At 37.0% G+C, this 22,301-nt stretch overlaps 3 protein-coding genes across 8 annotated transcripts; 1 reads left to right on the top strand and 2 right to left on the bottom strand.

Annotated features, from left to right (window-relative positions):
• Nucleotides 1-413: 413 nt before the first annotated feature.
• On the bottom strand, nt 414-3,335 carry LOC129567054 (protein O-mannosyltransferase 1). The gene is made up of 2 exons (XM_055443585.1): nt 2,000-3,335; nt 414-1,930 (listed from the first exon to the last, which is right to left on the bottom strand). Exons 1-2 carry the CDS (start codon nt 3,132-3,134, stop codon nt 603-605), a joined length of 2,463 nt encoding a protein of 820 aa, XP_055299560.1. The 5' UTR covers nt 3,135-3,335; the 3' UTR covers nt 414-602.
• Nucleotides 3,317-7,464, top strand: LOC129567052 (ribosome quality control complex subunit NEMF homolog). The gene is made up of 5 exons (XM_055443583.1): nt 3,317-3,844; nt 3,961-4,472; nt 4,597-5,991; nt 6,115-7,048; nt 7,122-7,464. The coding sequence occupies exons 1-5, from the start codon at nt 3,789-3,791 to the stop codon at nt 7,318-7,320; spliced, it is 3,096 nt and encodes a 1,031-aa protein (XP_055299558.1). The 5' UTR covers nt 3,317-3,788; the 3' UTR covers nt 7,321-7,464.
• On the bottom strand, nt 7,335-20,770 carry LOC129567051 (fibroblast growth factor receptor homolog 1-like). 6 transcript variants are annotated; one of them, XM_055443576.1, is made up of 18 exons: nt 19,217-20,770; nt 15,423-15,510; nt 14,919-15,299; nt 14,621-14,724; nt 14,386-14,551; nt 14,088-14,276; nt 13,760-13,950; nt 12,821-12,953; nt 12,626-12,724; nt 12,355-12,500; nt 12,105-12,273; nt 11,815-12,003; nt 11,481-11,671; nt 10,293-10,425; nt 9,338-10,110; nt 9,081-9,274; nt 8,832-8,975; nt 7,335-8,713 (listed from the first exon to the last, which is right to left on the bottom strand). In XM_055443576.1, exons 3-18 carry the CDS (start codon nt 15,055-15,057, stop codon nt 8,482-8,484), a joined length of 3,192 nt encoding a protein of 1,063 aa, XP_055299551.1. In that variant the 5' UTR covers nt 15,058-15,299; nt 15,423-15,510; nt 19,217-20,770; the 3' UTR covers nt 7,335-8,481. The 6 variants fall into 6 exon arrangements, with proteins under 6 accessions (XP_055299551.1, XP_055299556.1, XP_055299555.1 ...); XM_055443581.1 differs by lacking the exon at nt 11,481-11,671 and adding an exon at nt 11,019-11,185 and having other exon boundaries at nt 19,217-20,769; XM_055443580.1 differs by lacking the exon at nt 13,760-13,950 and adding an exon at nt 13,332-13,498 and having other exon boundaries at nt 19,217-20,766.
• Between the last annotated feature and the right edge of the window lie 1,531 nt (nt 20,771-22,301).

Below are 22,301 nucleotides of genomic sequence, written 5' to 3' on the forward strand. Positions count from 1 at the left end.
AGTATAAAATATATATGACATATCTTATGAATTCCATACTCTGAATGAGATCTCCCATTAGTGCTGCCAGTTGAACCAAACTGTTCATGTTCGTTCAAGTTCGTTCAAGTTTTTTATGAACTTGAACGAACATAAACATTCTTTTTCATGTTTTGAACAAAGTGAACTGAACATGAACGAACATGAACATGGGAGACTCCCATATAAATATATATGTATATATTACGCATAAAACCAGTGTACTCAGATTAAATATACACAACCACCCCTTCACAGCAATTAGTTTACCACATATTATCCGATAATTCGATTGGTAGACACATACATACAATACCGGAGCTTAGACATATACATCACTATACCAAGAAGAAAAAGAGAAGAAAAAGAATATGACACAAAAAGAATACAAACAATTTGTCTGTTTGTAAAATTTGTTTTGGTTACTCATAACCTTTTATTCAAAATAAGATCTATTTTTTTTTTGAGACGCATATAAATATTTAAGTACAAGAAATATAAAAAAGTTGTCATCTTAAAGTCTACAACCATGAGTATTTCATTCCGTGTTTTGTTAACTTTGTTTTTTTTTGTTCGTTTTTCTTCTAAGAGAGTTCTTTGTGTATAATAAAATCCCAAGTATCTTTCCATCGCAGAGCGATTACATCATCAGCTGTGATGGCATGACCGTCGATTTGAAGTAGTCCGTACGTGAGTACTGAAAACTTCTGGAAGACATAAAAAGTGCCAACGAGCCAAACACAAATACCGATGCGATAGTACAAAGTGATTTTTTCGGATTTAAAAAGTTGCCGCACCACATCGTGGATGTGTTCAATCATGAAGCACAATAACATTATCTTAAATACTAAAGCCGGCAAGTAATTGTGTAAAAACATTGTACGTTCGACGAAAAAGTACGGCAAAAAATGAAGGAGGTAGCCTGCGAAGAGTATTTCACCGCATCGATTGAATTGTACCCAAGTGTGTTCGTCGATATCGTAACAAAATCGGCGACGTCGAAGTAAATAAATGCTCAAAAGTGTGACATAGAGTAGAAGAGATGCCACACCTGAGTACCACGTCGCTACGTTTCCGAGCAAATGGATTTGAGCGTTGGAATTTTTGTCCACCCAATAAGCGATCCCTTTGCTCATCAATGGCCAGTCAAGCGGTTCGGAACTGTACATATGAGTTTGTACCGCTTCCGATGCCGATGGCCATAACATTTTGAATTGAATCTCCATGAATTTCTCAAAGAATGTTAAACTCGTCGGTTTGGTTGGAATCATTTCAGCTTTGACCATTTGACGCTCACGTTCGCGTTGATCGGCCGTTTTTGTATATCGATGTTCTTCCACATTCCAAACAGAGTCCATGTGATCGATGTTTCGGTCGGCAACAATTTCATGCTGATTAAAACCCCAATCAGGTAATTGACGCCCGCTGAAACGTAATGCTGCTCCAGTGACAATGTGAATGAAACGTACATGTGATTTAATTGTGTGCCAATCATTGCCTTCGCTGGCTTTGTTAAGGATGTCAACCTTCCATAGATTTTGTGCCGGCATCGATATGTTGTAGTCGATGTAGCATGAAACCTCTTGACTTTGTGGTGTCACCGCAGAAGCAACATCATGTGAATTCAAGGCTCGGCTGGTAATGCCGTGGATTAGTTGAATCTCATCGCCATGTTTAATCACATCAACTTCATCATTTTCAACGACCAAATCATCTTTGTTAGCCCGTTTCACTATCCACCAATTGTTGACATCTTTGAAACTATAACACGTTACTTGCTGCTGATGACTTGAGCCACGTTTGTCCGCGTATCGAACGGGATAGACGTGTGCATGAGAATGAAGCCAACAAGTGCGTCCATGGGTGTGTCGCAACGTGATTTGTGAGCCATGTGCCACATTCAATGGTTGACCTTTGGGTTGAAAAAAAAAACAAACAAACATTATCAAAATAAATATTAGCAATATCATTAATCGTTTACCTTTGGTAATTGATGCCAGCCCACCCTCAAGGGATGCCTGGAATGCACTTGTCATCACGCTGTCATGCGGGCCGGCTTTGTTCAACACAGCCAAATGAATCCAAAACACCGCTAAATACACTGCAATTGGAACGGCAACAAACACCAACGAACGGAAGATCACTTGCAATGCAATCGAAATGTTGGTATTCTGACGACTGCCCAGCATTTGCCACACTTGCGACAATCCAATGAACATGCCCAGCAAACACGAATAAATTGCCACATACTTGATGCACAGTGCACAGGTGAAGCAAATTGCAGACAGAACTCCGTACAGTAACATTGACACGATCAAATCAAATCGATCGGGTATTGAAGTGGTTTCGGTGAGTTGGTCATAACATTGTTGATATTTTAACAACAGTAAAATCGCAAGTATGGAAAACATCAACAGCATCGGTTCCATGAGAATGAATTGCGACTGGGTAACCAGTGAATTTTCAATGATGATCAGCACACCGCCTAAAGTTGCTGTCCACACACTCAATTTCAATTGACGAAGTAACTGATATACGATTGGTACCAGAAGACTACCGCACAACGCTGGAACAAAACGAAGCCAGAAAATTGGAACATTCTCCGTGTATTCGGTTCCAATTTGGGAAAAGGTGAAGTTTCCATTGTATCCAACGAAATTGGCAACAGCAGATATCAATTGTTTCCCCAGTGGTGGATGCTGATCGAAGAAGAACGTTCGTTTCAAGTACAATGACACATATTTGCCATAGTGTAGCTCATCAAATACGATGTTGTTCGGTTCACTAAGTCGATAGAATCGCGTACACAGTGCAACAACAAACAGTGTAATCGATATAACATCGATTTCGAATGTAATTCGAAATTTGTGCGGTATGGCAATTTCTGGTAAATTAGCGATTTTTGCTCCATTTGCTGCTGGTATCAACGGTTGTGATACGCTTGTGATGCTTTTTCCATCCGATTGGATACTTTCAATACGTTCTGAATCACTTTCATTTATATCGGATGATCGATCATCGTTAGACGGCCTAGATTCTTCTGGTTTTTTCGTCACATTTTTCGATTCACCACTGATGATATTACGATTTTTTCGCTTTCTCACTTCCGAATCCATTTTATAATTTACACACAAATCTCAATGTTTGCCAACCAATCTCAGTCATTATTTTCCAATTAGCCGAATGTTTCGATTGAATTTTGACTTTGGAATGTTTATGATATTCACAGTGCGTCTTTCTTAATACATTTTCTCTGTGTTTTTTTTTGGCGTTTAACGGCACTCACTTGTTGACACTTGTACACATCAACAAAACTCAATGGAATTCCATGGTGTTGACGTAAACACGTAAACAATTCAAATACAAGCATCGGTTTGAACGTATAGGTGATGGTGTAAATAATGTGGATTATAGGTAAATTACCTATCGAAAGGACTCGACATTTTTGTTAAAAATTTAGCTGAAAAATACACCCAATTAGTTTAAAGCCTTAAAATTATTCTTTCACACCACAAATGATTTCATTTCTTATAAAACATGAAATTTCCCCAAAAATTCCTTTACTAGACACCAGCGCCACCAGTTTGACAGGTTGGAAACGTGTGGAACTCTCCACCGTGTGACAGCTTCAAATTACGATACGTCTTTTGAATACGTATTATTTGGCACGAAAATTCCATTGACACACACACACATTTCGCTCACCTTTTCTGTTGCAACAAATTCTGTAAAATTTCTAGTGATCCAAAAAGTGAATCAAAATCCGCACGATGAAGGGTCGGTTTAATAGTTATGATGTGGTTTGCATGACAGCCGAGCTACAAAAGTAAGTCAATTCAAATCAATTCATTTTACTAGTTCACATCGATTATTATTGTTTATTTATTGTGAATCATATCACCTTTAATGACGATGCATCTTATCTGAATTTCATCACCTTAGGTTAGTGGGTCTTCGTGTGAATCAAATCTATGACATCGATAACAAAACTTATTTGATAAAATTGCAAGATAAGGATGTAAAGCAAACACTATTGTTTGAATCGGGTATTCGATTCCATACGACGTCATTCGAATGGCCAAAAAATCCATCACCGTCCGGATTCACAATGAAATTGCGAAAGCACTTGAAAAACAAGCGTCTTGAGAGTTTAACACAGCTGGGCACCGATCGTATCATTGACTTTCAGTTTGGTGTTGGTGATGCTACCTATCATTTGATTTTGGAGCTGTACGACAGAGGTAATTTGGTGTTATGCGATCATGAGATGACAATTTTGAATGTTTTGCGGCCACATACCGAGGGCGAAGAAGTTCGGTTTGTTGTGCGTGAGAAATATCCCGAAGCCAGAGCTCGTGTCAATGCAAATCGATCGAGTGTAGAAATTATCCGCGAGGTTCTCGGCAATGTTAAAGCAGATGATAGTCTTAAACGAATTTTGACACCGATTTTGGGTAAGTTTTGACTTTTTTTGACCGGTTTTGACTATTTTTTCATAGAAATTTTCCACTTCACTTGGAATAATTTTGGATTGTTTATTATTTGACGATTAAATTCTAAAAATATGAATCCTTACAGATTGTGGTCCGACTGTGTTGACCCACGTCCTCATGAAGTATGGCCTAAATGATTACAAGGTTAAAAAGACCGTAACAGATGAAGCCACACCTGAAGAGACTGAAAACGAGAATCAAAAGGGAAAAAACAAAAAAGGAAAGCAACAAAAGAGCAACGACAGTGCATCGGCTCGGTATTTCGATGAAACCAAAGACACCGAGACGTTAGCAAAGGCAATTGATGAGGCCAATGATTTTATGAAAAATGCTGGCCGAAAAGACAACGAACCGCATGGGTTCATCATTCAAAAAACCGAAATGAAACCACCAAGTACCGAAGGAGCTGAACCCGAAGAGTTTCATTACAACGTTGAGTATCATCCATATTTGTTTGAACAATATCGTGATTCGAAGTACAGAGAGTTCGAAAAATTTGATACGTCGGTCGATGAATTCTATTCGACGTTGATCGGACAGAAAATTGACCTCAAAACGTATCAACAAGAATGCGAGGCACTGAAAAAATTATCAAACGTTAAAAAAGATCATGAAAAACGTTTGGAGGAATTGAGCAAGGCGCAAATTTTGAATAAGCAACGAGCTGAATTGATTACCCGGAATACGGAGTTAATCAATAGTGTGCTGGTGACAATGCGCAGTGCGATTGCCAATCAAATGTCATGGGCCGACATAAAGGATTTTGTAAAAAATGCGCAGACAGCTGGTGATGTGGTGGCAAACAGCATTAAACAGTTGAAACTAGAAACAAATCATGTGTCTCTGTATCTGGCCGATCCGTATGCAACGTTGGATCAAAATAGCGATGAATCGGATTCAGAAAGTGAGGAATCGGATTCAAATGTATTGCCTCCAATGATTGTTGATATTGATTTGGGTTTGTCAGCGTATGCAAATGCCACTCGTTACTATGACCAAAAGCGAAGTGCTGCTCACAAGGAAAATCGTACGATTGAGTCGTCAGCAAAAGCCTTGAAAAATGCTGAGCGAAAAACACAGGAGCATTTGAAGGAAGTCCGAACGATTTCGAATATCTCAAAGGCACGTAAGGTCTTTTGGTTTGAGAAATTCTATTGGTTTATCAGCTCCGAGAATTATCTGGTGATTGGCGGTCGTGATCAACAGCAAAATGAATTGATTGTTAAGAGATACTTGCGACCGAATGATATTTATGTGCATGCAGACATTCAGGGTGCGTCGAGTATTGTCATTCGTAACCCGTTCACTGGCAATCCATCAGATCCACAAGCAGCAATACCGCCAAAGACATTGCTGGAAGCTGGCGCTATGGCCATTTCGTATTCAGTTGCCTGGGATGCCAAAGTGACAACGAGCGCGTACTGGGTTCGTGCCGAACAGGTCAGCAAAACGGCACCGACGGGAGAGTATTTGGATACAGGTAAATTGAAGAATGAAGATTTAGAGAGAAAGAGCTCTTTTTCAAAGAGTCTCTAGGGATAAAGAAATGGACTTAAATTCTCTTCATTTCAATGAAATTCTAATCAATTTTCTAAATTCACAGGAAGTTTCATGATCAGAGGAAAAAAGAACTTTTTACCGCCGTGCCATTTGATATTGGGTCTGAGCATAATGTTCAAATTGGAAGAGTCATCAGTTGCACGACACGCAGGTGAACGATGTGTCCGCACATTCGATAACGATGCACAGAAAAAGTATGAACTTGATACGGAGAGTGTTCAAAGTGAGGCCGCCTCACAAGACGTCAAATCAGACGAAGAAATAAAAGGGGACAACGACGAAAGTGATGGTTCTGATAGCGATGATGGGCCAAATCATTTCCCTGATACGCAAATCAAAATCGGCACATTGAGCACACAAGTCAGTCAAGTGAGCATTGAAACATCCAAAGCCGCCGGCGCTGATGATGAAGAAGAAGAAGGTCAAATCATTCATGCAGCACCACAGCAAATGCCACGTAAAAATCGCATTATACAGAAAACAAAAGCCAAACAAAGCGACGCAAAGAAGAACAAACAACAGCAAAAACAGGAGAAAAATGAAAGTCGCACGGAAAATCAAAACGAGAAATCGAAATCGGGCAGTGCATTGAAAAGGGGCCAAAAGAGTAAATTGAAGAAAATCAAGGAAAAGTACAAGGATCAAGACGAGGAAGAGAAAGAGATGCGAATGCAAATTTTGAAATCAGCCGGTAACAAAAAAGCAGAGCCACCGAAGGAAAAAGAGATCGAAAAAACGGACATGGAGAAACCACAACGTACTCCATCCGGAAAACCTCAAGGTGAAAAGAGACAGCAGCCAGAGAAGAAAGTCGCCGAACCATCAGACGATGTGGATGTGGCCGATGAAGATGAAAACCAAGGCGATGGCAACGACATCGATATGCTGAACTCCTTAACCGGCTGCCCTGTTGAAGAAGATGAAATACTTTTCGCTCTACCGGTTGTCGCACCCTACAATGCATTACACAATTATAAGTAAGACTTCTTTCGTACAGTTTTTTTTCTTCTTTTTAACGAACAGAAAAATAAAAACTTCATTTAATCCTAGGTATAAAGTAAAAATAACACCTGGAACCGGTCGACGTGGTAAAACATCGAAGACAGCGTTGGCAATGTTCTTAAAAGAGAAATCGTGTTTGAATCAAGAAAAAGACCTTATTAAATCTATCAAACCCGATGTAGCCGCCCGAAATATGCCTGGAAAGGTTAAATTGTCAGCTCCACAATTGCAACGCTTAAGAAATTAAATCTCTCCTATAAATACTTTGTGATCTTTTCCATTTATTTTGTTATCAATGCAAAAAAAAAATATACAGTTATTTGATCAGTTGAAAATTTTGAGTAAAGTATGAAATAAATTGTTTGATTCTATTCAATTCCACTTAAAGAAATATGGTCATTTTGCTCTTAACTGCATGGATTTCTTGAAATGTGCGATGTTAGAATTGAGTTGCAAATTTCAGTTTTTCGAAAAACAATAAGATTGATTTGTTTCCATCTGGAAATCTAAAGGATGGAGCTCTAACACGTAAAGTTAGTCATCGATGAAAAAAAAATGATTTGTATGGTTACATATGATGGAAATTAACGAAACTTGTGAATGTGACTGCTTATCAAAACTTAAACGGTACTACTGGTTCGTTGCTTTTAATTCTCATTCCAAATGACTGCTTATAAAAGATGGTTTTACATGGTATAAGGAGTATCCTGAATTGCTAATTTGTTATAGTCCATAGAAAGGGAAAAGAGATTGGACAATGTTATAAGTATTACACTCACGTACTAGTATTCATTGTAAAGAATTCAATGATAATTAAAGTGCAAATAGTCGATTCTAAATGTAATCTTAAACATTTATCAAAAATTTAATTCGAATCTGACCTATACAATTTTAAATACTGATCTTCGATACGATTGCATTCAATGTGGATGAAATAGCTTTGGAACATGCAGCTTTTTTGTTGCTATTCAAATGAGTTCTTGATATCATATGTACATGATAGAAGTTTTTATTTTTTATTCGACACACGTATTGGAAATTAATTACAAATATTTTTTACACAATTATTGGTCCCAATATACAGGGATTTATCTCCATAAAGAATCAGATACAACCCTAAATATTGAAAAACACTTTTACGTTTTATTGACTTCACTCTTAAGAGATTAGACGTATTTAAATACGTTATAATTTTGATTATGAATTGCTTCCTTTCAATTCAATTCAATTCAACGCCCAAAGATATGTTGGTTCTTGGTTCGATGTAAAAATTTACATTTTTCTCTTAAATTTATAGCTATTTTTCAAATCGATTTGAACTCGTTCACTTTCATTTTCACAGAGATTTTAAACACGTAAAATCCAAACTTATTTCCGATAAACTTAAAAATCAACTTAAATAACTTAATCATTGAAAATCTCGTCGTAGAAACGGTCGACATACTGGTGGCCCTCGAAAACCATCTACAACATCTTGATCTTCTCCGTCACTCGGGTCATCAATGTACGGACCGTTGATTAGATTTAAATACTCTTCATTTGAAGATGACGTTAGAATATCTTCGAGATTAAATACTATTTCCGTGAAGGTTGGTCGTGCTTTTGGATCCCAATTCCAACATTGTCGCATCAGTGCATATCTGAAAGTAAAAAAAATGAATGAAAATGTGACAAACGGAATTGAAAATAAAGTAATTTTGATTGATCTTCATTCATTTTCTCTATTTAAATGTAGTTCATTCCATATTTTGCACTTACATATTAATCGGACAGCGTGGTGGTTTCTCCATACGATGTCCACTTTTTAAATACTCGTATAAGTCCTCGGATGGGTACAAAATATTTGAATAAGGTTGATCACCAAATGTCATAATTTCCCACAGTAAAATACCGTACGACCAACTATCGAAACAAAGAAATGGTAAATATTCAATATCGGAAGATAGACAGTTAATAAGCAAATGGAACGAAAAGTCATTTAAATCTTTTCGAGTTCAAAATACTTACACATCGCTTTGACTGTCGTAAAATCGGTCTCTCAATGATTCTGGTGCCATCCATTTGATTGGCAGCCGTCCATTGGTGCATTTTCTATAGTAGTCGGACTCTTGGACATCTCTTGCCAAACCAAAATCGGCAATCTTTACTATGTAATTATCGCAAACGAGCACATTTCTCGCCGCCAAATCACGATGAATATACTGCAATTTAAAGCAAATTAAATGTAAAACCACTTCAAAATGATTCGTCAAATTATGTCGTACCCGTCTCGAAGCTAAATATTCCATGCCACGAGCCACTTGATAAGCGAATGATGTGAGCTCTTTCTGCGTCAGTACATGCTGTGTGTTGAGTGAATTGTAATCGGCCATTGCGAGATTTTTCTTGAGAAAATCTTTCAAATTGCCATACGGTGCATACTCAACAATCACATACAATGGACCGTCTTGACTGCAACAGCCCAACAAATTAATGATATTTATATGCTTTCCAATCATTTTCATGACTTCCATTTCCCGAACTAGGCCCGTTATATCGGCATCAGTGTGCCCTTCTTTGACCATCTTCACAGCGACAATTTGACTCTGTTGCGGTTTTTCCAATCCGTATGCCTCAGCCATGACAACACGACCAAAAGCACCTTCGCCAAGCGTTGGCCCAAACTTCAAATGATTTCGTGGGAACTCCCAATTCGAATCCAACGGAAATTCGTACTCATTCAAAACGGATGGATCATTAGAGTATTGTGATTGATGTACGGTCGTTCGTTGCTTTTCAATTCGTACAATTGGAATTTGTAGGCCATCCGATCCGTCGACTTCATCCAAACTGGGCTTTACAATAATCACTTTTTTTGTCCATTGATGTACCGTTTCCATTGCACGATGTTTCTCCAATTTTTCACGTTTGAGCTTCTTAAATCCAATCAACATAATAAATATTGCCAGTAGAAACAGTGCTCCCATTGATATGATGATGATGTAGCTTAGCAGCGTACTGAATTTGTGCTCCGATTTCAATGGTTTTTCATCAAAATCTGTGAGAAGAGAATATTTTTGTCAACAATTTTGTTTATACAAGTCAAAAAATTAGAGGGAATTTAATGACATTTTTTTTTTGACAAATTGAAATAAACCAGAAGAAGTGTGAAATTAAATGAAAGAATAAAAAAAATAGAAATAGAAATCGCAAATAAATAAAATGATATATGAAACTAACCATCAACAACGTGTAAGTATGCACTGCCAGCAGTTGTGCCCAAACTGTTGGCTGCAATGCAAGTGTACCATCCTTCATCTGCATGCGTGATGTTGTGAAGAGTCAGCTCCTCCGTCTTCTCTTCATCTTCAACCTAATGAAAGTACAACAATGAGTTTATCACACAAGTGAAAACACAGTGAAACTGTTTCCTTTACGGAAAGCCATGGTTGGTTAGTAGAATGCTTCTCAATGATACCATGCAATTATTCGAACGCAAGTCGCGCTCGTAACAAGAAATTTCAGTGTTATTAGTTTAATTCATAAATCTGTTTTCTACATTCGCATCTTTTTAGCTCAAATTGACCTAGTAGATGTAATACTTTTTTCTTGTGTTTTCATTGTTCTAATTTTTTTTGGAGTTTAATTTTATCGTTAACAGTTGAAATAGTGAAATAGTTATATGTATTCAGTCTAACCATGACCATATTATTTCGATTAGTAAACAGTGTTTATTGAACACACAAATAACAGACTGAACTTATGGAGTATATTCATTTTGTAGTTGAGTGCTAGTCAAAATCCAAATATCACCAAAAATTGAAGAAAAATAGCTATGTTACTAATTAAGTGAAATTGTTAATTTGTTCTACACTTATGACGAATAAATGACTTAATCAAAAAATGTTAGATGTGGTTAAAAGGAAAAAAAGATTAGTTAATGAGACGATAGAGATAAACCATCACCTCGAGTAAAGTTGCATTATTTGTGCAATTCTGGCACAGAGAATAAACCCACTGAGTACGTTTGAATAAATCGGACACGAATTTACATCTAAATGTGTGCGACGAATCAACTAAAACGGTGGTGTTTTGTGGTGGTTCCGATAAGATGGGCTTATGATTGACACGCTCTGGAAAATAAACAAATATTCAAGTTTTTCTACCATTGAACATCCTGCCCTTTCTTTTAATATACTGAAGAAAAAAAAATGGTTAGCAACAATTTAACTTCCAACCCATCATATCTTAATAAGATTTTTCAACCAAATCAATATTTTCTAGAAGAAATGTTGACATCAATTATTTTATTTTAGAAAAAAAAAGAACCCAGCAACCAAAATAAGAATAAAACCATCACCGAACGCGGCAATAAAAAAATCAAAGGATGAGAACTGCCACCGATAAGAAAACGAATTGCTTTTGTACCTCAAGACGAACTGTATTTGGATTTGAGGCCCAGTTGCCATCGGAATCGTTAAACGCATGATACTTCGCCCAAGTAATATGAGAGGCAATATCTCCGATAACAAGACAACTGAACGTTACACTTCCGTTAACGATTACCGTTTGATTGGCTGGAGAACCGTCTACAATGTACGGCTTTGCTGGAAAACGATCTGCACGCGATTTGATTCACACATTCAATTTTGAAATGGAAATATATAGAAATTAAACGTTTCGTGTGGTCATTCGCGAATATCGTATAGCATATGCTATATACCCAGGCTTAATGGGAAAGAACAAATTTGGTTTTATCTACCTATAACTTCGACGTGAGTACTGTGTTCAATGCATCCATGTATATTACAGACTTTGCATGTATAATGTCCCGTATCTTTTGGCGTCAAATCTTCCAAAATGATGGCCCATTTTCGAAATTGAACCTTGCCATTGGTTCTCATGAGCTGATTTGAATCCTTGGTCCATGTAATGTTTGGAGCGGGTATTCCTATGGGAATTTCAAAAAGGTATTGAGTCAAGTTGTGTTATTCCAATTGTCAATTGTTGCTTTGTTGCAATTCTTTTGACATTTTCAAACTATTTGCTCACCTGCGGCCGCACACCGAATTTTCACCATATTTCCAGATGGTTTTGGAATGAATTTGCTCAAAATTTCTGGATGTGTAAAGTATGGCAGCGCATTTAAATCGCTTTCTGATTCATCGAATGTCTGAATGGAATCCTTATCGTCTTGATTTTCATTGGGTATTTGATCGTCCTGCAAAGTTTTATGGAAGTATTTCGTTTTCATTTTGCTTTTGTTTGCTAAATATTTCAGATATAAACCAAGCACACTCACGATATCAGAGTCAGTTGTGTCAATAGTTGAAATATTCCCCTCAAATATTTTCATATCATAGTTTTGTTCCTGCGAATCAATTCGATCGCTGGATGATTCGATGTTATGGGTATTTTTCGAAACAACTGCCAGTCGTGGATTTGAAGCTTTAAATTTACATAAAATACCGAAAACAGAGATAGAGTTAGACTAGCTCAGTTAGTTCAATCATAATTCATGACGAAATGATTTTCGTGTTATTCAACACATATTTGGGGTCGATGCCACCTACCTGTTGATGAATTTGGTGATTCTTTCGCTGCTGTTGGTTGCATGGCAACCGAACGGACTCGATTCTGGCGCAGCTTTTCAGGACATGGTAGCGTTTCTCCTGAAGTTTACAAAAAATGTCATGAATAGCCGAATTTTGCCAAATTGATCGCAAATGAATCAATATTTTGAACTTTAAATGGACAATTAAACTAACCATCAACAACGTGTAAATATGCACTGTTAGCCGTTGTACCCAAACTGTTGGCCACAATACATGTGTACCATCCTTCGTCTGCGTGTGTGATATTGTGAAGAGTCAGCTGTCCCTGTCTCTCTTCATCGTCAGCCTAATGAAAGTACAACAATGAGTCTATCATTCGGACACTAACACAGTAGATCTGCTTTCTCTATGGAAAGCTATGACCAATTACTTCTCAACGATACCATGCAATTAATTCAAACGCAAGTTGCGTTCATAACAAAAATTCATTTTTATTCGCTCAAGTCATAAATCAATTAATTCGCTCACTCGCTCGTTTCTTAGAATTATACATTTCAACATCCTCATGCCGTAAAGTGGTTAAGTGATTATTGTTGTTAATTTCGCAATTACGTCAAATGATTTAATCAAAAACAGTGTTAGATCCGAGTATGTGTTAGTGTTTCTTTATCGAAAAGAAGGGAAAATTGGTTAAATTCGGAATACGATAGAAACAAACCATCACCTTGAGTAAAGTTGCATTATTTATGCAATTCTGACACACAGCATAAATCCACTGAACATGTTCGAATAATTCGGACACGAATTTACATCTAAATATGTACGTAGAACCAACTAAGACTGTGTTATTCTGTGGTGGTTCCGGTAAGGTTGGCTTGTGATAGATACGGTCTAGAAAATAGAAAATATTCAAGTTGATTCTATCATACAATGTTCTCCTCTTTCTACTGATAAATATTTGTTCGCAACATTGCAAGTTCTAACCCATTTTTTATAACCAAAATGATGTTATAAAAGGAATTTCAACATCAAACATTGATCATTATTTTGAAAAAAGGACCCAGCAACCCAGATAAAAAAACCATCACCAAATCCAACAGTGAAAAAAAAATGAAAACCGGCAATCGATAAGAAAACGAAATGCTTTTGTACCTCGAAACGAATTGTATTTGGTTTGGAGGTCCAGTTGGTATCGGAATCGTTATACGCATGATACTTCGCCCACGTAATGTGAGCGGCAATATCGCCGATAACAAGACAACTGAACGTTACACTTCCGTTAACGCATGCCGTTTGATTGGCTGGATGGCCGTCTACAATGTATGGCTTTGCTGGAAAACGATCTTTACGCGATTTGGTTTACACATTCAATTTTGAAATGGAAATGTATATAAATTAAACGTTTCGTATGAGTAATAATGAATGGGTTGGTTGGTTTCTTTTAGGCTAAAATCGATATGGCAAATTCGGTTTTATCTACCTATAACTTCGATGCGTGTACTGTACTCGATGCATCCATGTATGTTACAGACTTTGCATGTATAATTCCCTGTATCTTTTGGCGTCAAATCTTCCAAAATGATGACCCATTTTCGAAACTGGACCCTGCCATTGGTTCTCGTGAGCTGATTTGAATCTTTCGTCCAAGTTATGTTTGGAGCGGGTGTTCCTGTGGGAATTCAAAAAAAAAACATTCAATTTTGTTATTATTTCAATTGTTAATTGCTAATTAGCAATAAATTATAATATCTTGTTTAATTTTCGAACTATTTACTCACCTGCGGCTCTACAAGGAATTTTGGCCATATCTCCAGATAGTTTTGGAATGAATTTGCTCATACCTTCCGGACTTGTAAAGTATGGTGGATTTAAACCACTTTTTGATTCGTTGAGTGATGGAATGGAATCCTTATTTTCTTTATTTTCATTAGATAATCGGTCGACCTAAAATTAGTATGGATGCAATGAGCTTCTATTCTAAAGACAAATATTTCAGGTGAGAATTAATTTTACCATATTCGAGTGAGGCGTTTCTATCTGATTCCCATCATTTTCATTCCGAAGTTGTGATAAACCAAAGCCTTTTGTATCGTCATTGGTACCTTTGCCATGAGAGTCTTGAAAATTAATTTGAAAAGAAAACGGAGAAAGAAATAATGAAGAAAAATGGAATAAAATTAATAAACAAAATATGACCATTCATTGAGGACACACCAACAAGAATATAAATTAAATCGATATATCTGTGTACAGCATAAAAGAATGAAAGGAAGAAAGACAGAAAAATGCAAACCCAGAATGAATGCCGTACCTGTTGATGAACTTATGAATTCCATTGATGTTGTTGGCATCATTGGTGTGGCCGTTCGGTGTGTATGAATGCGGTCGAGCTTTGCACATGATAATAAATTAAAAATCGACGATAAAACAATGACAATGGCCACATTCATATTTGCCGTTTCAAAGTAAATTTTAATCGGTTTGAATGGCGGTGTATTTTGTGTACGTGGAATTGTATTCGCGCTTTAATTTGAATATTTTGCCCAATCAATTGTCGTGTTATTTATTCAAGACATCATTCAGTGGGGCCGCATTACGCAAATCATATTACAGAAAAAAAAGAAGAATTGCGATCGCTGAAGAATTTTAAATTACGTCCGAGCTGAGGTGAGGGCAGACAAGAAGCTGAATTCTGTAGAAATACAATTCATATCAAGATTATTCGTTCATGGTTTTGTGTGTGTGGAAGCGCAAGCTCGCTTGCTCGCGGGCAAACACAACCATTGATATATCGTACGCCTATAAAGTACCTTACCTTTGTTTGTTTTTCCTTTAATTAATTATTGCGATTCATTTACGCGCGCCGATCGGCTTCTTTCTCTTCCGTAACGTTAATATGAAATCTAGGCAAAGCAAAGCAAAAAATGAAAAAAAAACGGTAAAATCAAAGGCATGAGGAAAACATTTCTACTATTTTGTTCGTGTTGCTTGTCAATGAGATTTCGTTCATTCTTTGGCGTTGTTTGTGAATGCGAAATGAATCGTTCTTTCGTTAGAACAGTAAATAATCGAATCAAGTGGTTTTACAGCTGCCATATAAACATCAAAGCGAAGAAGAAAGCGGGCAAAAACGCGACTGCGAAAGAGATATTGGCAATTTATTTTTAGACATTCCGCCATTTTCGTCTGATAATTGCGCGTCTCATTGATGCCTGTGAATGGCACACTCTGTGTATGTATATCAATCTCATCAGGCAGACCAAATTATGCCTCAAAATTGAACGCCAGTTACGGCTCTTTGATAAACTACGGTCTTTTGATAATAATTCCGTTCCACACACACACACAGAAAATGCCATCTCTTGTACCGGTTCATTTACCAAAAGAGTTAGAGCCATAATCGTGGATCGTTTGATTCCTGTGACGTTTCTGACATTTTCCCACTTTGATCGTAATTGAAATAGGAATGTAGATATACAGGAAATTACGTTTTGTCGTTTCCAACATGTTCCAACGATGAAAAGTGCACGAAGCAAATGTGGTAAACGGAAAGAATCAAATGGAAAACAATAGTCAAACGAATCGCATACAATCCATATCCAATCGGATATTATAGTTAATGTTGATAAATTTTTTGGTGATGCATTTTGAATATCTAATTCATCGATGGCACCACCAACACCGGCGTGTGAATGAAATGGGATGTGAATTCTCAGCTCGATAGATTTTCTGCAACAAAAAAAATCGCCCGACAAAAATCACATTTGACTCTTACAAATAAAAATAGTCGATTAAACATTTGAACAAAATTTGATACAGCTGAACATGTGCAACAACTGGCTCGGTTCCTCTCTCTTTTTTTCGATTCATTTGCCTTGACTGGTGTTGTTCTTTTTTTTCTCTTGAATTCTGATATTCGTTGTTATTTTTTTTTCTGTCAACTTTGGAACTTGTGTCGCATATCGAATCACTTGAGCATAAATATCCTCACTCTCACAAGTCCGGGGATAGTACCAGAGACGAATATCGAGATTTATGATGATGAACACTGTTGAATGCACGAGTAAGCATACGCTTCAGAGAACCGAAGTCAGTGCCGTTTAAGGAGATACTGCATCAGTTGTGTGCTGAGCTGAATTTAAAAATTGTTTTTAACGAAGTGAATGAAGCCAGCGACAGTAGACGCAAGTGGCAGAGAGAGAGAGAGAGAGCCAAGGAGCTCCCAAATCGCATTTCACACCGGAAGCGGTGTTTTGATGCACTCACGGAGAACGACAAAAGAAAAACAAAACCGAATTACGTGAAGAAAATATTTGTTGTGTGTGTGCGCGGGAGTGCAGCACTGATGGCGATGTCATTTCGTTTCGAAAAAGAAAAAAAATCGAAATGAAAACCATGTCCCGAATATGTGAAAAATTGAAAGTATTTCGTGTGATTTTTTTTTGTTCGAAAAGTGCATAAAATCCATTGGACTCACTGGTATTTATAGTCATTTATTTAAATATGCATTTTAGAAAAAGATTTTGTTTTTTTCGTCGGTTTTTTTGAATTCTCAGACGACGATTTGTTGCGTTGGCACACCAAATGGATCGTTTATCTTGTCAAAAGTTCTTCCCCAGTGGATACACTAGCTCGATTTTTTTTCTCTGTTTCATTCTAAAACAAAAGCTTACAAACGCACAAAAGGTCAGTGTGTAGGTCTGAATTACACCCGTGAGATGAGCCTAATTTCCATTATAAATACATTAAATAATGATAGGAATTTTCGAAAAATACAAAAAAAGAACAAAAAGGAGAAGACAGGGGAAAAATTGCGCTGGCCACCGAAACGATTTCATCAAAATTGATGATGTGATGAGTAACGGCACTTTGCAACAATAAATTCTTTCAATTCTTCTGTGATCTGACTTTCACAGCAACGAGGGACGTAGATACAATTCATCTGGTGCCATTCATTTCAGTGTTGTTGTTATTTCGCTCCGTTTTTTCTCGCTCATTCTTCACTCTTACGGATTTGTTTAAAACATATTTTCTTTGCTCGATTGAATGGCTTTTTTTTCGCTTTCGCTTGGGGTTTTTTCGAATCATATACATATATTACATGTTGTTCGTATATTTTCTTCAATCGAATGCGTCGTTCAAACATCTGGTCGTTTGGCGCGGCTCGTCGTCGTCCTACATTGTAATGTCTATTATGTTATATACATGTGAAACATTTAACTGCTTTCCATAAACAAAACGCAACCCATGAAAATCATGCAGAAATAGGCATGTGTGCACGGAACGACTGCTAGATGTGTGCACATTTGAGTAAGACAAATCAGAGAGTGAGAGAGAAAAACAATATGATGCTGCGTCGGTTCCTTGAATTTCAGCTCAATGGTTATGCTTAGCAGCATTTTGCCTGGTTGGTGTGTTTTTTCTGCTCTTCCATTTTCCAAACAACAATTTTCAACATTATGTGGATTTCGCATGGTTTGGATCACGCAGTTTATCCTACTGGGAACTTCCTTTTGGATTTTGGCTTAGCCAAACGATTATTATTGTCTTAGATATTTATACGTTGCATTTTCTTTCGCTCGTATTCTCCTCTTTCCAGCGTATTTATTCAGTTGGATGAATAGACACAAGTGCCGATTTATTTATACACTGCCTTGTAATCACAAATGGACCTCGGCAACATGAAAATTTGCTAAAGCAGAAAAAAATCCGATTGAATTTTTGTTTGAATGAACATTTGCTATTTTTCCACGCGGCAGCAGCGGCGGGTAATTTCCTGAAGCACTTGCTATTCGCCATTCCTTTGTTTTCAACTGGATATTGATTGTTTCATTTCAACCTACGCCATTCGATTATTTGAGCCATTCAATAACTTTGATGGGTACTGAAACATATCTATGAACCAACTATTTCGAATATTTGAAAATAATTTCTTTCAAAAAAAAAAAGAATTTTTTTGGCGAATTAAGTAGAAGCCGTGTGTGAAGTGTATATTATGATGCGCACATAGACATGTTGATTTTAGCCATTTTACGCTTTTCTTTCTTTTCTTCTTCTTTTTTGTTTGTTTGATGTGCGATATGCGATGCCAATTTAAATTTAGAATTGTTTTACTGTACAAAAACAGCGATACACACATACACTCATACAGCTGCCTTTTCCGTTTGGTAACGTTTCCGAACGAAAGCAAAACACAGCAAAGTGATTGAACTTATTTGCGTTCTGCTCGAAATATGAAATTCTTTTGTATTGAAATGAGAAAAAAAAAACAAATGAAATAAACAGCTTGGCAGAGCATTATAAAACAGCCATGAAATCGATTCTATTTTATTCATCATTTGAGTTACATAGTAACTAAAGTGCCACAAATTTGTTGACCAGTTAAGCTAAGCGTCTAGGAAGTCGCTGAAAATAATTTGAAGAATGAAAAAAAACAAGAATGAAAACGAATGTTTGCGCGTACGGTCAGCAGATCTTGTCTTTATTGTATTTCGGACTCATCGGACATAGGAGAAAAAAACACCAGCCTTCTTACACGTATAAAATCATCTCAAATCGTGAATGACACAAAATAATACTTGAACACAAAACTACCGTATATTTACTCACCAGTCTCTCACTCTGTGTCTGTTTAAATCAATTGTCTTCAATGTAGTTAAATGCTTATCGTCTTCCTTTTTTCCCTCTCTGCAGCCATTCAAATAGAAGATCCAATTGTGGGATTTTGATTAACTTATTCGAATCGCACTGCACATATAAAGAGCAGACTGTTTAGCTTCACTTTCCTTCTCTGTCACTCGCACTGTCTCTGTCCTGTTCACAATTTTATTTCGTTATTTAGCTCGTGTTTGAATGTAAATGCAGCATTACTTGAGCCAGTACAGAGACACTTTGTCGTATTGGAAAACACATAGTGTAAAATCTCGGCAATACGCAACTATATGTGGACACACAGTCATTTCACAGATTCACATTAAATTACATGATTTGTTTCACTTTGTGACCGTCAATCCCAAACCATATACACACCAAATCAATACGCAGCACTGTCTTCTCGATATGAACTATTGAAGTGAATTTTTTTCTTTCGTAATAATCATTCGTTGGTCAAACTGAGGCTTTGATTTTGGCTCGGCTCGGCTTGGCTTTGCTGTTGGCTTTGGCTTGACTCAACACTCAATCATAGACTCAACAAAGTCCACCAGAACTTTTCAACATAGTCTGTAATGAATTTAATTTTAACCGAACAAATCACTTAAAATAGCCCAGACTCTTGAGCAAACATTGATTGAGCTGTTCCAAATTTGGGGGATTATTTATGATTAGTTGTCACACACACATTCAACTGCATCAACTGAACCAGAAGAAAAATCCATAAAATGCAATGATATATATCCATAAATTGACGAGAGCGTATTTTTGGTAGCGCTCCAATTCACTTGTTTTCTATTTCACTAAATAAACACACAACGCACTAGAACCGCATTAGAACATGTATACTACATAAAAACGTTTCAAAACAATTTATTTGTGTTATTAATTCTGGGTGCCTTTTTTCCATTAACCTTTCAAGTTGCATTTAAATGCGTCTGTTTTTGTATGTGCTGTCGACGTCTTCGTCGTTGTCATTCGTTCGTTTTGGCTTGGATTTAATCGATTTCAGTGCATTTAATGGATTTGCTCTGATTTGTGTTCTGATGAAGTCATTTTTTTTTTTGGACAAAAAATCCAAGAAGCAGCTTTGTTGCACAATTTTCAACGGCTGTAAATCAGTTTTATTATGTTTTTTTGTTTTTTTCACTTGATTTTCGTCAGCAAAAATCACCAAACAAAAACTTTCATTTTTCTCGTTGTCACTTTTAATCGTTCTTTTTTGCTTTTAATTCTTTTGTCGTGATTTTGTCCAAATAAAAAATTCGAAAAAAACCGAATAAAAATCGTTATGTCACTTTTCAAATTGAAAAAAAAAAAACAGTGTTCGCGGGCGCAAGTGAATTTTCCGAATCGAATCTGCGCTCACTACTTTCGTGCGATTTAGAAGGAGAGAGAGACTCGTCTTAACTAACATGCACTCCGATAAATACTAACATAAGTTTATGTGTTGCTACTGCCAGTGACTTGCCGTCCATATCAATGAAATACGAATGTTTTCTTCAAAAAAAAGAGACATACACATTTTGGAGACAGAACATACACATAAACACACACACACACAAAGACATATAATCCAATAATGCGCATGTCAAGCATACAGAATTTTGTGTATAGTCGTCGACGTCGTCGTCGTCGTCAGCTCGAAGCGTAAATGCGCTCTCGACTGAATTTACACACAACGCTCTGTGGATCGTACATATGCGCAACTATAGAGGCTAAGAACAGCGAGCAGCCGAAAGAAAGAAAAGAATGAAAACACATTAAAGGAGATGCCCAAACAGCTTATACAAATATAGAACTCAAGCAATTGCGTATGAAAACAGAGAATAAAACAGAACAAAACAAGCGATTGAAATAAGCCATGCACTTGGTTGCTCGTGCATATTGTATGTAATATTCGTTCATGAGCCGTTCCGTTTGGAATTATTTTAAACCGAACCCATTTTAAATTATTGGTTTTTAGAATCATTCTGATTACTATGGTCAACAAAATACAATTGCGCTTGTTCTAGTTCATCTCCGTTTAATAGATACAGTTACATATTAAATATTCACAGTGTTTGAATTGAAGAAGAAACGAAGTTCTGTGTGAAAAAAAATTTGAGTTTTGGCGGAGAATTTGTGCAACGATCGACGAAGCTATGCTTGAAAAGAGAGTATATTGTCATTATCATCGAAGCATTGCAAAAGAACAAGCCGCATGAATGTGTGTGCACACAAAGCCATCTTAATGCGTTACAAATGACTGATTATGACTTTCTGGTGAATGCATGAGCCGTGGTACGAGGGGAGAACAGCGTACACATATTCAAATATAGAAGTACGAAAATTATGAAGAATCTCAGAACACGGTGCATGAACATCTTCAATGACAACGACATGCAATAACTTACGCCCCAAGAACTGTCTGTCTGCTCGCGCATACACATAATGGGCGACTAGTTTATGATTTAGTCGCGTAAATAAACATTCGTATTACTAATCATTGACTTGTTGATATTGGTTTTGTTTGAAAAAACGATGAAACTAGCATTGGTCGCGATGGAGCGCCCGCTTGCTCTAAGGCATTTTTTTTTGTATGTGCCAGTCATGTGTTGCACATTGTGAGTTCTATCTTCACTTTGTTTCGATTTGGGATTGTGTTGATGGGCTGAGATGCTTGTGCATTAGCTTCGTTGTTATTTTGACAACCAAGTTATTATATTTGATCAGGTATTGTTCTGCATTTGGTTCGCCGTTGTACACTGCAATATGCGAGAGCTGCAATGCACATGGTTTGATATTTGTTGAGTGCGCCTGCTGTTTCTCCATCGACAATGTAAATTAACATGTTGTTTATGGCAAATGAAATGACTGCTGAAACGGTTCAGCCATGAACTCTCTTTCTCTCTCACTCTCACTCCCACTCTCTTCTCTCACTCTTTCTCGCTCTGTGTACATTATCTGAACTGTTGGAAATCATCTTGAGACTCCTTTTTTCCCGATATCCGCACATTGACATACGACGACTCAAGTGTCTGTGCATAAGTTGTAAGCGACT

Source organism: Sitodiplosis mosellana, unplaced genomic scaffold (assembly GCF_009176505.1).
Source record: "Sitodiplosis mosellana isolate CC-2019 unplaced genomic scaffold, AAFC_SMos_1.0 Smas_scaffold_5, whole genome shotgun sequence".
Classification (NCBI taxonomy): Eukaryota; Metazoa; Arthropoda; class Insecta; order Diptera; family Cecidomyiidae; genus Sitodiplosis; species Sitodiplosis mosellana.

Excerpts from the sequence above, each read along its gene's own strand:
- LOC129567052 (XM_055443583.1), top strand. The coding sequence starts at position 3,789 with ATGAAGGGTCGGTTTAATAGTTATGATGTGGTTTGCATGACAGCCGAG. Across the intron at positions 5,992-6,114 it reads GGGAGAGTATTTGGATACAG|GAAGTTTCATGATCAGAGGA; the intron begins GTAAATTGAAGA and ends CTAAATTCACAG. Across the intron at positions 7,049-7,121 it reads AATGCATTACACAATTATAA|GTATAAAGTAAAAATAACAC; the intron begins GTAAGACTTCTT and ends ATTTAATCCTAG.
- LOC129567051 (XM_055443576.1), bottom strand. The coding sequence starts at position 15,057 with ATGAATGTGGCCATTGTCATTGTTTTATCGTCGATTTTTAATTTATTA. Across the intron at positions 13,951-14,087 it reads TACACGCATCGAAGTTATAG|ATCGTTTTCCAGCAAAGCCA; the intron begins GTAGATAAAACC and ends AATCGCGTAAAG. Across the intron at positions 11,672-11,814 it reads TACTCACGTCGAAGTTATAG|ATCGTTTTCCAGCAAAGCCG; the intron begins GTAGATAAAACC and ends AATCGCGTGCAG.
- LOC129567054 (XM_055443585.1), bottom strand. The coding sequence starts at position 3,134 with ATGGATTCGGAAGTGAGAAAGCGAAAAAATCGTAATATCATCAGTGGT. Across the intron at positions 1,931-1,999 it reads GCTGGCATCAATTACCAAAG|GTCAACCATTGAATGTGGCA; the intron begins GTAAACGATTAA and ends TTCAACCCAAAG.